We start from the raw sequence: 16,603 nt of genomic DNA, 5'->3' as shown, positions 1-16,603 counted from the left end.
TGACCCAGTGTATCTGTACCCTTCGGCTTCTCATTTCAAATGTGAAGGGAATGTATATAAGCTCTTTTAGGATGCATAAGTAGTATTAGGACTTCTTTGTCTCCAGTGTACCACAGAGCCTGACTCATTCTTCAGGCTAATTAACAAAATCTTGGATTTCAGTTTGTGTCTGCATCTATACAGAACTTGACTTCTTTGTGCATTGAATTCCACCTCTTACTAGCTGGTATTTTGGATTTGGGATTTGTCAAATTGCTGCTCAAAAATTTGCAGATTGTGTTTTCATGATTTTTTGCACTAGTCAAGGAACCATGTAACACAGGTTACAGAAAAACAGGTAACAGAAAAAGACGTAGAGAAGATTTAATAAAAGAAATAGTCTGTAGCAAAGCTAATGATAATGAATCCAAATTACTATCTCATATAAATAAGCTTTTATATGATCAAAAATAACTCATTTGGCATGTCTGCATTGCCTAGGGCATACGTGTACCCTAAGAAAATCTCTTGTGTTTAATCTTTCAAGGTCTTTGTTCTTTAAAGTACAACTATTTATTTTGTAATTTCAACAATTCTGAAGGGAGCTAATCTTCCTAAGACTGACAACAAACCAGAGCAAAAGGCAGAAACCAAAAGACGCTTAGACTTATAAGGAGTTTTGGATCTAGTCCCAAAACAACAGGAAAAATAATTTTAGTACTTTCGTTTATTTTCTATTCTGGGGTAGAACATGGGGAATTTCCATGGAAATACCTGTTTCTAAAAGGACTGGCATAATTCAACAAGACAGTAATTCTATCTATTTGATCTATTTACCTCAATTTAAAATTAATGTCTCCATACTGTATCTCAGCTTCTTATTGCAATTCTAGAATCCCAATTCAGCCAGCAATTCCCAACAGTTTTACAAATTAAAGGCCATTTCAGAAGGCCGGCTGAAAAAAAATCAGTGGATTTTTTCTTTTTTCTTTCACTGTAAGTACCTGCAATCTGGGGTGAGCATAGAATTCATTTAAGAAATCCATAAGTAAGTCAATCTTCAGAGAGCTAACACACAGCACAACATGTTTCTCCGTCTGAGCCCTGTGTCGACTGTAGTTACCACCAGATTTTTGTCTCTCCATCCACAAATATGCCAGCTGTTCAAACTGCAAGAGATCCCAATTGGCAGTGAAACACAGACAAGCAGATGTGCAGTACAACTGTATCATGAGTTAACAATGTTGCATCATTCATCTTGTGCCCCTGTGAAAAGCTGCACTTAGCCGACAATGTCTTTTCCTTTGTAAAAACTTTTCTGGTAAGTGGGTGAAATGAGTAATAGGGTGATCGAAAAACATGACAGTACAGCCAGTCTCGACCACACACAAACAGCAGGGAAAGTCCACTAAAATATCATGAGACCACAGTCAATCTCAACATTTCAGAAAAGAATGAAGGCTGTACCTTATTTCTTGTACTCATTTTATACCTCTGAGCTCTCTTTTTCCAGTGCCATGGGACACAAGTGCTTCCCTCAAATGAAAGGTTAAAACTTATAAAAGAAAGTATACTTAAGTGTATACTGTGACTACAGATACTTGGATAGAAGCACCGTTTTACTTAGTTTGGCCAATAACTCTTCTCAAGAGATTTTATACTGTTCTGAAGGTGGCCTTCTGTATACTCTCTTATCTGTCTTGCAAATTTAAATAGAACTTAAATACACAATTGTCAATACAGCAAATCTGCCTTTGCCAGCTGAACAATATATGCAGGCTAACAGTAAACATTGCTCTACCAGTCCAAATCTTTAAAGAGAATACTGTAGCAATCAGTGCCATTGTAACAATCTGCAATAAAACAAACAGACACTATTTCAAAGCTTCTTGTAAGTAATATGCATTTAATACTGAGCTCAACTTAATGACATACCTGTGTGGTAGGGGTTTTTCTCATCCGCATTCAACTGACAGAGAGACTGAATTGTGAATAATAATTTATTTCATCTTAGCAGGGCAAAAGCTGAGGAGAGAATGCCTCCCACATTCTGTGTATGGAAAATATATGAAGCCCCATTATCACTACAAAGCTATAAAATAAAGTAGCTAATAATTGGTAAATTTATTTGAAAGGGCAGTAGATTCCAGGTGTTTACTGGTAATGCATAGCTCTTACGTCTGAAGTCTATGTCAGAACCACCTGAAAGATATAATCTCTATTTCCTGGAAAATTCCAATTTTTTTAAACAAAGCATGTATTATTGTCATTAGATTTCCACTGAGTGTGAATATAACTGTGATAGTGTATATCTCTGTGTATGCAAAGATCAAATATTTAGGTATAATTAAAATGTTCAAATAATTTCAAGAAAACTAATGCTGAAATCTTGAGCTTGCAACCTCTCAGGGCTTCTGTGTTCGCTACAGTGAGCTTTAGTTCACTGTCAAAGAAGCAGAGTCTCAAAACTATGGCTGTGTGGGAAACTTCGGAGCTTCATGGTCTAGCAAGTCTACTATCAGCTTTGATAACCCTGCACAAAGTCTTCCACACCCCCTTTTTGTGGCAGGACCCAGTGTGGAACAGTTAACATCTTGGCAGGGTTTCCTACACAATCCCAGGGTTTCTACCAGCAAGTCTTAACCTAATGAGCTAGGAAAAGTCTGGTAACAAATTTAATGCAACTGATCCATGCCTTGAAAAACTTGGATTTTCCTAAATCATCCTTTTCTTGTTGAAATTGTTAGAGGTCCTAAACTTAAGTAGCCATAAAAAATTCCTAGCTGTGCTGTTGGCTCTGTCTGTGTGTCTGTGTATGTGTACTGACATACACAGCTGTGAACCCAATTTGCTTGAGTTGCAGATTTAATGAGATTTTTTTCAAGCTAGCACTGAGCTGTAAGGGTAAGAGGAAGTGGGGAGAACCAAGATTAGAAACACGGAGCGCCTGCAGAGGAAATGCTATACTCATAAAGAAAGTGCTGGCTACTGTTGTGTTTGGGTGTTTTTTTAAATTGCTTCAGCAATAACAAACCCATATCTCAGGATGAAGTGAAGGCTCTGTGGTTCACAACAGGAATAGAAAGCTTTCACCAGCACTCGAAAACTGTTATTACTGCTCTGTTTTTTAGTATAAATCTAGACTATGGGAGAAAAGACAAAGGAAAAGGGAAGAAAAAAACCCCAACAAACACACAGGAGGTATAGAAGATGGTTATTTTTTCTGACATTTATATGCAATAGTAATAGTAACAATGAATTATTTCAGTTATTATTCTTTTGTTTTAGGAACAGTTCTAAAGAGAAGAAAAATCCACATTTACCTGTATGGGCAACACCACAAGAGCAACACAGATCATAATGACAACAAGCAGCTTTGAAGGCCATATCTTGGGTGTAACATCCCCAAAGCCCACAGTGGAAAATGTCACTATGCAGAAATAAAGGGAGTCAAAGAGAGTCAATCTGTTTCCTGCTCGTTCCAGATGCTGAATTCCACAAATACTATGTAGAAAAGAATGAATAAAAGACACGAAAAATAAAAACTGTACTTAGGGTCGGTTCAAGTTTGATGATTATATGTGCAGATAACTATTTATTTTCAGAATTCATTAATTACTTTGCAAAGGCATTTTTTCAAAGAAGAGTAAAAATTAGTATCACACCAGAAGTGTCTTATTAATATAACTTTCAAATGTAATTTTTAATAAAAAAAACCTCATTTCTTGACTATTTCCATATGATAGTTGCAACTTTGTTGCTAGGTTTTGCTTTAGTAGCTGTTGTGAGGGAGAGGTGGTATATAGAACATCACGGATTGACGCAATTCCTTGCTAAACCAGAACAAAACAGATGGTACATAGTTGCCACCATTCAGAATTTTTTATAAACATATTTTAACTTTTTCAGGGAGAGTTTGCTGGAATGGCCAAGCAAATGTACATACTGCTTTCTTTAAATCTATTGCTCTTTAGGTTAGTCTGCATCCCTTTCTGTGGCAAGAGTTACTAGCATGAACTAGTTGTGAGAGTACATGTTCCATACTAGCAGGATAATGTTGGTATAAATGGGTTCTGTCTAGAACAACCCGAATGTGAGAACTGCAGGCTATGGAATTGTCAGAGGAGTAAGTGTCCAGAGTCAGTCTTCAGGTAGAAGTGGAAGATGCCTACTGGTATGTCGACTCTGCTTGCTAAAATTACAGAATAGAAATACAAGGCCTGGTTGTCTTTGATAGCAAAATGATTGAAGTTCATTCCTTCCAGTCACACATTCCTGTGAACAAGTAAATGGCTCAAGTAAATTAGTAATTATTTACTTTTTAATCAGCATGATGTGCTTTCAGTTTTAAGAAGCACTAGCCGAATCTGTCCACGGGTCTTACTGCTATTTCATACATCTGTAAAAACATTTCACTTTGAAAAAATGTATCATGCTAAAGAGCTTCCCAAGCTTAGAAGATGATCTTCCCTCATACAGTAGAATTCATTAGATCAGTTCAGGCTTTTAGATTAGATTCACCTATATGAAGCATATCAATGTGTGGACTACCCTGAATAGCAGTTTTTTCCCTTTGGAGTTAACAGACTGATTTCTACTCAGAGAATTAAGAGAAATATAATGTCGTATTTGTTAGTAAATATTCTAGAACATGCCAAAGATTACTTCTTCACATGTGGTATCCAGATGGTAATAGTCAACCATTAATACCTGCCATGGTGAGATCTTTGCATCACCAGGGAGACCCTGTGTTTACAACAGCTTTAGCAGTTGTTCTACTGTTCTCTGTTCTGTTCTCCAAAAATAATTTAGCTGTGGGCAGTGGCATTTCCAGAACATATGGATCAAATTCCCAGTTTCCTTTTCACAGTTCTAGCATTTGTAGTTTTCACACATCTCAAAATGTTCTAAAAAGGGTGGGGTTTTTTCCCCCGTTGTTTGCATAAGCTTCATACTTCAGTCAGAACTGATATTTTTATATTCCTACCCAATTTGTCCCACATTTTTCACTAGAGTTGTAATCTAGATCTTCCATAATTTCACTATGTTCCCAGGTTTGGGGTTTTTTTTTGTTTTGGTTTGGTTTTGTTTTTGCTTGGGTTTGTTGCAGTTTTTAGGGGTTTTGGTTGGTTTTGGTTTTGTTGTTTTGTTTTTTTTTTACAAAGAGGATAATTATATTATTGTCCCTGAAAATATTAACAGAAGAACTGTAAGGAGTTAAGCTAATGAAGCTTCCTTTTTGTCTCAGACAAGGAAGTTTTTCTGCTAAATACTTTTCCAGTGCTAATTTGAAATAATGGAGTATACTGCAGAGGCATTTGTTGAAAAAATTAATTTCTTCAAAATTACTTGCACCTCATTTGCAGTTCTACCAAATTGTACTCTAAGCCCTAACCCTGAAAAAAAAGGAACAATAAATCCAAAATTAAGTTACCAAGTCTTAATTTTACTGGGTGTTTTTCTGCTCTGCCTTTTGTTTTTACTAGAGGCAGAAACCACAAAACTGCAGAAAAAACTGACTTTCAAGAGGCAACCTTCTGGGAGTCTAATTACCAAGTGAAATATTATCTCTTTTACTCCTCCCCCAGGAATATTACACTTTAATCTCACCATCAGTGCCTCTAAAGAAATGTTAGTCAGCATCTATAGCATGTTCCTATCTGTTTGGGCTACCTGATTACACTGCATAGACAGTGCAGTGGAAAGTTGTCCACATGCATTAGTTACTCCATTCCCCACAACTTTCTGATCTCTTTCAATATAACCTAATTCTTTATATAAATAGCAGTATCAACTCCTTTTTTCTTGTAAATTAAGTGTTCAGCATTATTTTTAAAAGATGCATAAATACGGCATGTACCAATACAGACAGTGTGTGTTCTTGTCTGCTTTCTCATATTTCCTCACAATGAAATATGTTGTAACTTTGATTTCATCCTTTGGCTGTTTTGATATTTCATGCTGGTATTTTTATCTCCTTGTTCTTGTATAGAGGCTAGATTTCAAGGGTACTCCTTGTAGAAGGTAGATTTAGAATAGATATTAGGAAGACATTCTTCCCTGTGAGGGTGGTGAGGCGCTGGCACAGGTTGCCCAGAGCAGCTCTGGATGCCCCATCTCTGGCAGTGTCCCAGGTCAGGTTGGCCAGGTCATTGAGCAACCTTGTCTAGTGGAAGGTGGCCCTGCCCATGGCAGGGGGGTGGAACTTGATGATCTTTAAGGTCCTTTTCAACCCAAACCATTCTATGCTTCTATGAGAAGTGTGCTTCCTCCTCCTTTTTCATCCCATGAAGAGACAATAATTAATTTAGTCATCCCTGGACAAACATAATGATTTCAAGCAGAAAGGGAATGTTCAGCAAAGGCAGTGCTCACACCAACTTGTTCTTGTGGAGAAAATAAATGACTGTAATAATAAATACACAGAAAACGGCTCATTAAAACATAGGGCCAATTCAGCACTTTATCTACTAATTTTAGGTTTCCTGTAAATTGAGCGAGGCTGCCTTTTCATAGCAGATAAAAACAGAATTGGTTGAACAGAGAGGAGATTTAGTACTACTAAAAAAGCCCACAGAAACCCAAACTATAGGTCTGCTAAAGCAAAAGTAGTATCAGAAAAATTATTACAAACTTATTGAGAATGGAAGTGATTTTAAACACTCTACTACCACTACACTTGAAAAACAAAAGGTAAAGATAGTAACATGCAATCTGAAGATTAGTCATGTTTTGTTTAGGTATCATTTGAACTTTTGAGAGTTCAATCTTTGTTTTCCTGGAAGATTTCTTTTTAATTCCAGGAATCTTTGTTTGCTTGAGTATTTTATGTGCCAACACTAACGACTGTTTGTATAAATAGCCTGTCTTTACATGCAGTATAGAAACAAATACTGTAGAGTAAATTAACCCCTGAGATGAAGTCAGATTTTTATCATGCTGTGGTAGCATGTCATAGAAATAGACAGAACAAGAACCATGTGGATAGCAATTTGCAAGTACTTTACATTAACTATCCTTATTTAAAAGCAATTAATTATAATCTATTTTATATTGGTTTGCATTTTCATTTTTCAGTGTTGCCAAGTATGTCCGATTTCTACATATTTTTTTTTTTTTACTTTTAGAGAAAATTATTGCTAATAGGTACAACCTCTTGAGGTCTGCCAAGAGTTAGAGATGCTTAGGTGTCTTCAGGATTAGGCAGCAACTAACAGCATTTTTTTCTTTGGACTTTAATTTTGAGCTTCAACTTGTACAATTACTTTGTTGTGTTTTAATCAGCTAGCTACACGAACTACCTAATGAATATGTTGAAATCAATGGGGATTAATTTTACTGTGTTCGGTGCTATTCTGTGGTACAGGCTCAGTGCTGATACACTACAAAACTTACATTTGAAATAACTCAGAAATATAGCCATTCTGCATATTAAGTAAGTGTTTCCAGCAGTTTCTCACATCCAAAACTCTAGGTTTCCACATATCCTACCACAGAATGGTGATGTTAGAAGACATAAATAAAAATATGATTATTTCATTGTTCTGTACTGCTGTTTGTATTATTTCAAAATTTTATGATGCTACTATCACAGCTATTTTTTTTTCTCTTTATGAGAAAAAATGGAATGAACAATCAGTCAGCAAAATTGTTGTCAGACCACCAACTGTAGCAAATATCTATAAGTAAAATTCAAATACACCAAGATACTGAAGATGACGACCACATTAACTTTCCAGGAAACGCACGGGCAGGCATTTGAGACATATTTTACCACTATAGTTGCTATAAGTATCTGCTTAAGGAAATGAAGCTTTGGAAAAGTTCACCCAAGATGTTTAAAGAAACTTCCTCAATCTTCACACCAAAATAAAATGTGGCTATAGAATAGTTCACACTATAGTCTTGCTCTGGGAGACATGCAATATCTTTCAGTAGTCTAATAAACGCATAGAGGTTTTGCCTGAATGTAGAAAAAGGTGCTCGCTACTTGCCAAAGATGTTAATATTAAGCTAGTGCCAGTCTTAAGTCCTTGAAATGGAAGTGGTGTTATGCTGCAGCACAAACAAACTAGTAGGCTGCAACAAGGCTGTACCATTGGTCAGGTTCTACCATCTGTATCGTATCTCCTTCCTCCAGAAGCCACATATACATACACACCACCACCACCCCCAGTGCTATTTAACCACTTAGCAGGAACGCGCTACAGCTGGACATCATCCATGTCAATCAACCCACAGCCTTCGCGGCGAGGCCACAGCTGCATGTTATCAATGCTAATCAACCCACTGCCTTCATTCCTCTACAGTGTTAGGACTAATGCTCTATCTGGAGAATGCCCTGCTTCGTACAGAGGCAAACAGTTTTTCATACTGAAGTTGTCTCTGTGGGGTGTTCAGTCTTCTCTAGGACACTGAGGTAGAGCCAGATGCAGTTTTGTCCTGTATTTTTAAATGAGACACTATTGGAAAAGCAATTCTGTCTTTGTAGAATTAGTATACACACAAACCATTAAACGCTCAATTTACACTTCAGAAAACTCTGCACTGAATACTGGTATGACTGCAGTGACTAATATAAAGCATATATACATATAAATATGTATAAGATACATATAGAAATATTGTATGCTGACTTCTAAATGATAATACATGTCCTCTGAATTTTAATTACCTTTTTCCTATGAGACACAGCTGAGCTCTGTAGTCTGGTCCTACAAAAGGTGAAGCTGTTGCTGCTAACCACCTTACCTATGACCTAAGCCCCTGATGTTTTCTGATAGAATCTCTGAGTCTTGTGTAAGTAATGAGGAAGAGGCAAAGAAAGAGAACAAGGAATGAGCAGAAACTACAGCACATAAATGAGTGAAGAGACAATCAGAAAGTACTCTGATCAATAATAAAATGTCTATCCTGCCCAAACACCCAGAAGCTGAGGTTTTAAGTTGCCAAAAACCAAATGCTTCAACTTTTTCCAAGCCTTGTGATGCTTTCTCTGGCCTTTTAAAATATCTGGGGCTTTTTCTTAAGCATTTATTTTCGGAAAAGCAACTTTCCATAAACAGTATTAAAATAGAAATAAAAAAATACATAAATAAATAAACTGAGTAGTCTAAGTAGATGTGTAATTTCCAAATGTTAAAATGACAGAATCTGGTACAATGTATCATGTATAATATATGCAATTTAAGAATTACAACGAGAAATTACAATTTGCACCTTTAATTACATATAGAAGGCTTTAAAGCTGTGGGAATAATTGAATTCCAGGACGTAATATGGTTAGTGCATACAAGACAGTGAAAGGAATGAGGGAGAAACACTGACTTGAAAGAAGACGAAGGTTGTTACAGTATCTTCAAAGTAAGACAGTAGAGAAATACATTTGCTATCATGCTGAAATGTATTTACTGACTGGACAAAAAATAAAAAAAAACAACTTCTGGACATTGTGGCTTCTTAATATTCAAGGACAAAATTAATGTTACGTATCTCAGACATTTTTGCAACACTTACATCACTTTATCAGAAAGTCCAATGTAAATCTTTCTATTTTTCCAGAATATTTTCTTTTCACAGACCAGCACATATTCATACAACACTCTCCCTTTTTTTCAGAATCATGGTAGTGAAGGGACTCAGATTACATCCACAGACTTGGAATCAAGCTCTCTGGTTCTGTGGGACTTTGAATACAAGCTGAGGTAGGGGTGCAGAACTTTCTTTCACTGCACAGAAATCCCACCATGTCAGAAATGAATTCTGAATGTCACTTCAGCCAGAAAGGTCACTTTTTTTTCTGTATTCCAACTGTATCGTTATCCTAAATTATGGTGCTTTAATAATAAGCATTATTGTTTACCCATAGTGCCTAACACAAGCATCTTCCTTCCCCAAAGATCAGTATGTTATATGCAGCTAATGGTTGCAAAAGCTCAACTTATAAAAATAAACTTCCACTAGTAAGCCATGTGATTTCTAGAAACTGCAGAACATCTTGGTAAGCAGAATAGGATATTATGAAATGACCAACTGTTTATAAATATTTGTTGAAACCGAGTGAGAACTTTTCTACTCCTGCTGCTGCATCTTGTGAAATGAGAAGTGGAGCTGCAATAAAACAACCCTGGTAATTGAGACGGCACAAGTGGAGTCCCACTGTGGGCAGCACTCAGCTCAGCCCATTCCCCTAAAAAGGTCTGTGCACCCTTCAGTCTGTAAGTCCAAAGAACTACCTGTATTTTTGCATGCTTTCAGTTTGCCCCAGAGCTCCCCAGAGCCTTGACGTTAAACAAAGTAAGCCATGGCATTCGAACATCAGTGGATCAATCCTGCTGCAGCTGGAGTCTGAAGTAGCCAGCAGCTCTTCAGGAAATCAGTCATGCAGTCAGTGCTTCAACCACCAGACACCCTGCACCTGCAGGGCATCACAGAATTAGGTAATACTACATACCTTGCCTTTCTCAGGAAGAATAATTAGGTAATCTATTTATAATATTCAGAAATCATATGTGCTGTGCTGGAAAATTCAAATGCAGACTTCTAATTTAATACACCCACTATGTTACGCTTTGGACCATGACATTCCTTGAGGTGGTTTTGAAACACCCTTAAGGGTGCAACAGTTGTCATGCAAACCGCCCACAACCCCTTGATCAAACTGAATTAACAATTGAAAGACTCATTATCTAAATATTTATTAAATGTGTAAGAATTAACTAACCCATGTAGAATCAGGATAGGAATTGGAGGCAGAGGTATTGATTATGACCAGGTATATATATATATATATTTCATTTCCTCGTGACAAGAGTGCAGTCCACAGTTATCCTCTTAGCATAAATAATAAAAATTAATAAAAATCCTCAAAAATATGAAGAAACCCTCAAAAAAAATGCTAATGAACTCTAGGACTGTGTTTGGGTATCTGTCTGAACCTAAGTTTGTTTTGGGGTAAATCATTGAAAATTATATCCAATTTCCAAAGCCTGGTTATTGTACCACTACCACTACAGAAGTTGTTTAATTATGTACCTGACAGATTTTAAAGATGCTAAACTTGGATTTTAATAATCAGATTTGTTAAAAAAAAAAAAAATAATTTTTGAATCATAGAAGGTTGGCTAAGAGAAGCCAATAGTAATAAAGAAATGGAAACTAAATTTTTTAAAATTCTAAGATCAGGTTATATCTACTGTGGAAGCACTGCTGCTTATCTTTCTTTTTTTTATTATTTGCTCCTTTGGTTAGATTGCTACTGGTGATATGGAAGATCCAGCTTCATATTCGTCATCTATGACTGAATTCAAACACATCCCATTTCTTTCGTCTTTATGACAGTGATGGAGAGAGATGGTAAGAAGAGTAAAAAGATTCTCAAGTTGGATGGATGAAGCTTCTGAAAGGACTGACACAGAAAAAAAGGCCATATTGGATTAGGCAAAAGTAATTAGACACTCTAATTCAGTGTCCTGCTTCTACTGGGAGGAGTAACACATTTTTAATGAAAGAATAAACAAAACCAGTATGGAAGGATTCTCCCCTGAAATACTCTGTCTGCATTAAAAGAACCTGTAGTAATAACTCAGTGTGCGTAGCGTACTCGTGGTGCAAGAACAGACTTTCTCTGATGCCGGGTGAATCAGCTCCGTGTCCCTCCTAGCCTAAGTACACTGCAGTCTCATTACAAACATTTTTGTCGTAAACAAGCCTGCAGTTCCTGACCTTGAAGTATCCTCTCTAATGTTACATGTCTTCTCAATGGAGTGTGCTTGATTATACTCACGATTTAAAGGAAGAGCACGGGTTGTATCAGGATGACCAAAAAACAGCAGGCATACGTGTAAGTGAAGAGGGGAGCCAATTCAAGTAAATAATACAGGATTACTGATCATAATACTGGAAAGATGAAGGCAGGGGAGGAAGAAGAAGATCACCATGACTGACAGCACACTATATAGTTCAGTCTCTTCTATGTTTTGTCTGGCATACGATTGCTTAGTCCATGGAGAACATTCAGTATGATTTTATACTTAGTACATGCTCACTACAGACCTTAAAATTAGACTTCCACTCTGAATATTCAAGATGAAGTATTTCATGTTCACTTTGAAGTTGCCTGAATCTTTATTTTCTGCATTTTTTTTTCTTTTTTAGTTTTAGCAAAATTAACAAAAAGAGATCGAGTAAAGGAGCACAGCTGAAACGTGACCCACAATCGTTCTTTCTGCCGTATTTATCTAATTCTAGTAAATGTACATACATGCTCACATGAAGCTCTACCTTCTCATTAATGATTTTATTTTTAACTTCTTTGCATAAAATACTTTCATGACCGTTTTCACGGCTTATCACTAATGATAAAAAACTTGCAAAACAGAGGACTGTATTTAATTTGTTGATATTAACACACTCTAAATTGAAAAGCAAATTAAGTACCTGTGCTTGTTCTCAGCAGTTGAGTAAGGTTCATCATAAATGTAGGCCAGTAATAATAGATGTTGTGAAAATATGAAAAGGTAATTCAAAAGTTTATTGGAAGGCCATGAAGTGTTTTGTTCTTACACTGTGGAGTTAAGCAAAGCAGTAGAATGCATGCAATTATAGGAGACAGTAATGTATTGGATACCTTTAAATAGCCTCATCCCTCACATGATCTCGTAATCCTTTTGTAATATATTAGTAAACATACTGCTTTGCTGTAGAATCACGTATGGTATTCTGTGCCCAAAGGAACCAACAATTTGATTTCACACCTCTTGTTAAATTTTCAGTCTGCAAAGTCAACCCACGGTTTGTACTTAATTGTTTACTAAATGAATACCAATTATTTTTTCTTCCTTATTCTGTGACTCAGGCACTTCCACTATAATGCACAGTATATATAATTTTTCATCTATATTGCAGAAATGTGCCACTTCCACAAACAGAAAAAACATAACTGTTTTTGCAAAGAATGGGAGCATATATCCAACTTTAGGCTTACATTTGAGTTTCTTTACAAATATACAGTTAGATATTTTAATGAGGTTGAGAGGTAACAAAACTCAATATAAACTAGTATTTTTAATTTTTTTTAGGAGAAGGTTTTAATTGCCAAAGTACAGAACTCATTAATCAGAGTGCTGTTTATTTGGATTACACCCAAAAGGGTCTTTATTTACAGACTTCTGCTTTGTGGGGGAGAGGGGGAATGGAAAGCAGTATCTGTTAACAGTGCTAGAAATACAAATTTATTGGAGATAAGATACCATTTAGAGATTAAACTTTTAACACTCCTTGACATCAAGCTGACATTTAATTTTTGTGACTAGGTCACATGATTGACAGACTTGTATGTTATGGTAAAGACTTTCATTGAAGTCCAGGAGAAATTTTCAGAGATTGAGTTTACAAGTAACATTTTTGTAATGAACCATACTTTTTATTCTTCGCTTCCTTTACTTAAGCTCAGTAAGTGACTCTGGTACATGACATCCCTGGCATGTTTTGCTTGCTTTTTTCCATCTATTGCAAATGCAAAAAATATCACACACAGGTGAATTCAAGGAATCCATGGACATTTAAATTTTACATGTATTTGTTTTTCGCCCAAACATGATATTATGTTGGATGTCTGCCTACACCTCTCATCTTCACCTCTTTAAAAAACATCTGCCTAAACATTACAGCAACTTCTAATGGAATACCTAGTATACAGAAGAGAAAAATGAGAATTTTTGACTTTTAAAATCCATTGTAAATGCACTAGCATCTGTCTTCTTTTAGATCACCTCATATCACATCCCTAGTTCTGCCAAAGCCTCTGAGATGTCCCTTCAATATTCCATAAAGTTATGCCTAATACAAACAGAGTGTAAGTGACTAATTTCTGGTAGCTGGTGCCAGCTTCTGTTAGTATGCCCAAAGTTGTATCACTATCTTTTTAAACTGTACTTTCTGATATGAGAAATTCTAACTTTGCTAAACTTCACACCCTTAAAATACAGTTGAAATATGAAATGGACAATATAAGTGAAGAAATCACTAAAGAACTATATTGATCACAAATCACCATAATGAGTTACTGCTCATCAGAGAACCAGAGTAACCGATGGCATCTAATAATACAGTTAAATTTGTTAGTGTAAAGCACCATAAACACCAAATTTTAGTAAAGTAAAATAAATAGTTTGTCAGCCTAATGAATCAGTCAATGAAAGATACTTTTTTTTTTTTTTAAACGTCTGGATGCTAACGACAACTTCATTTCTGAGCCAGGAATTGTGAGTAATGATGGTTTGCTGCCAGGCATTGAATTTTAAATGGTGAAGTAGCATCTTCAACATAATTAGTCATCTGTTGTTACACATGGCATTCTATTTGCTGCTGCCTAAAATGATATAACATTCTGAAAGACAGCATGCAACTATCGGGATTTTGTTTTTACTGCAAAGTGCAAATACAATGCCTTCATGTAATAAAGGAGATGGAAGACAGAGGTTTTTAATACTTACTCTATATAACAAATTGCCCCTTTAAGGAGAATACCTGCTTTTATTGAAGTCCTCGCAAAACCAAAGCAAAACCTAAGATTTCTTTTACCCATATGATGATACAGTATTTCACAGCCTGAAGATTCTGGTTGTATTCCAGATCAACTTTTATTCTAGCATTTTATTTTAGCAAAGTTATTCTTGTCACCTCTGTTCTGAAAGTAACATGCATATTTGGCATATGTAACATCTACATTTTCACACAAGGTATCTACTTACAAGCCTGTGATTCAGCAGCAGGTGTATGTGTGCATGTATGTTTATAAACCAATGGAAAGCTTACTAGAGAACCCACATCCTAATTTGCATCCCTTTGCATGCCTGCTGTGTTTACCTCCATAGATCCCTTTGTCTCAACCCCCAAAACCTTTTCCCTGACTGCATTTTTTCTTTGGATCTTTTTCAAGTACTGATACTTCTGAAGACAGATCTCAAACGCATATTGCACGCATTAAAATATGGTAATTGATGATTTTGTAATGAAATATGGCATTCTATTTCTCTTTGACATCTTATTTGTTCATGCTATTTGGATAATCACTTCCAGATTTTCAATAAATCGCCCTTTATTACATCATGGGGTTCACATGACAATTACAGAATTATATTTTGTGGCCCTAGTTCTGTCCTTATGTACACCAGTGTGACACAGAAAATTAAAGCAGGCTTTACTAATTTAATTGTTAACTTTACTAAAACTTTACATATTCCTTAAAGTCACTCTATCTTGTGGTATGCTCTTGCAGATGAACAAGGACAAGATTGCATTTAGATTAACTTTGAGGAATTTTATGTGTTGCTTTACACATGCTGGCAAGCCATGATTAGTTAATAGTGGTAGCAGCTTGATTTTATTTATCTCCCACAGAATTCAAAATATAATTCCCAATGAAAAGATGCTATGGAGATGTAGTCTTTTAGCATTGTATTTCTAACAGTCCAAGTGCTATATGACTCAAAATAATTTACCTTTTTTCCTCTTTTCATAACGGTAATTGGCCTTTACTTCCAGAACAACCTTTACTTGTCATGGTATCTGGAAATATTATTACTGTTTTACAAGATATGATAATAAAGGTCAAAAAATTCTTCGCCCAATGGCATATTCAGAATGCATAATATTTTGTGTAAAATAATTTGTATCCCAAATATTCTCAGTGCATCTTCAAAGAAAACTTGTCAAGATTATTCTGAATATTAGCAGCATTTGTTATCTGAGACACATTTTTACATCATGTGAAACTTACGGGGAAAATATTGGGAAAGAACTTGAGAGACATTTTATCTCCTTATTGGGCAGGAGTTTGGTTTTGAATCTATTTTTACACGTTACTTAAAAATGCATATTCTGATGACTGAATTTTCAGTACCTTCACATAGCAGAAAAGATTATTAGAAGAGACTGATCACAAATGATTCACAAGATAGAGGCTGGAACTTTCAGAATGGCAAGTAATTAAATGTCTAACTCCCACCAAGAGTAAAAGTCTTGCAAGCCGTGCTGAAAATTCTTCCTAGTATCAATTAATAATACTGATTTAAAGAACACACTACTAGACTGTGACATTTCCATTGCATTAATTGCTGATGGGTGATTTACTCATACAAAATATTAAAATATTGTGTGGTACAACAATAGAGAACAGAAAATGTGGATAAATTTATGTTGTCTTTCAAATTTATTGAACTTTAACTTTGCTCACCTTTATCTTAAATTTAGTCTGGAACTAACGATTTTCAGGTTAATAAATGATCCACAACCTGTGCTAGAAAATCAGCACAGCTTTGATTGTAACTTGAAAATATTACAAGTACCTGAAGCTCCGACTCATCTTCCAGGGTGCAATAAAACAACAGAAATCTCTCAATCATATTGTTTACTTCCTTAATTTAATATTTAGATTTCTAAAAAATTTCTAAAATTTCTATTTCTAAAAAATAGAAGGATTTGTTTATAAATAATATGATGTTGACACTCCATTTTATAGAGGTTTTATGAAGTGTAGCTTTCTGAGCTACCATTGTGTCTTTCTGATTATTTTTTATTTTCAGAAGACGACAAGATGACTACAAATGTATCTGTCACAGCC

At 35.6% G+C, this 16,603-nt stretch overlaps 1 protein-coding gene and 1 long non-coding RNA gene across 11 annotated transcripts in view; one reads left to right on the top strand and one right to left on the bottom strand.

The window, feature by feature from the left end:
- LOC130156741 (uncharacterized) overlaps positions 1 to 3,380 on the top strand; it is a 52,309-nt gene extending 48,929 nt beyond the window's left edge. For 2 of the 3 annotated variants that reach the window (XR_008824588.1, XR_008824586.1), the window contains exon 6: positions 3,268 to 3,380. This is a non-coding gene — a long non-coding RNA (uncharacterized LOC130156741). The remainder of the gene's footprint in view (positions 1 to 3,267) is intronic. The other variant, XR_008824587.1, reaches the window with a different exon arrangement.
- The window catches only part of KCNT2 (potassium sodium-activated channel subfamily T member 2), a 151,189-nt gene that overhangs the window by 73,553 nt on the left and 61,033 nt on the right, over positions 1 to 16,603 (bottom strand). For 6 of the 8 annotated variants that reach the window (XM_056355486.1, XM_056355487.1, XM_056355480.1 and 3 more), the window contains 2 exons: positions 3,303 to 3,483; positions 984 to 1,148 (listed from right to left, as the gene is read on the bottom strand). In XM_056355486.1, coding sequence (XP_056211461.1) covers positions 984 to 1,148; positions 3,303 to 3,483 — 346 coding nt within the window. Of the gene's footprint in view, positions 1 to 983; positions 1,149 to 3,302; positions 3,484 to 10,214; positions 10,397 to 11,764; positions 11,851 to 16,603 lie in introns of those variants that run through there. The other 2 variants (XM_056355485.1, XM_056355483.1) reach the window with 2 other exon arrangements.

The sequence above is a fragment of the Falco biarmicus genome, chromosome 11 (genome assembly GCF_023638135.1).
Source record: "Falco biarmicus isolate bFalBia1 chromosome 11, bFalBia1.pri, whole genome shotgun sequence".
Classification (NCBI taxonomy): domain Eukaryota; kingdom Metazoa; phylum Chordata; class Aves; order Falconiformes; family Falconidae; genus Falco; species Falco biarmicus.
The sequence above is the reverse complement of the archived record's forward strand: the minus strand, read 5'-3'. Positions and strand labels throughout refer to the sequence as shown.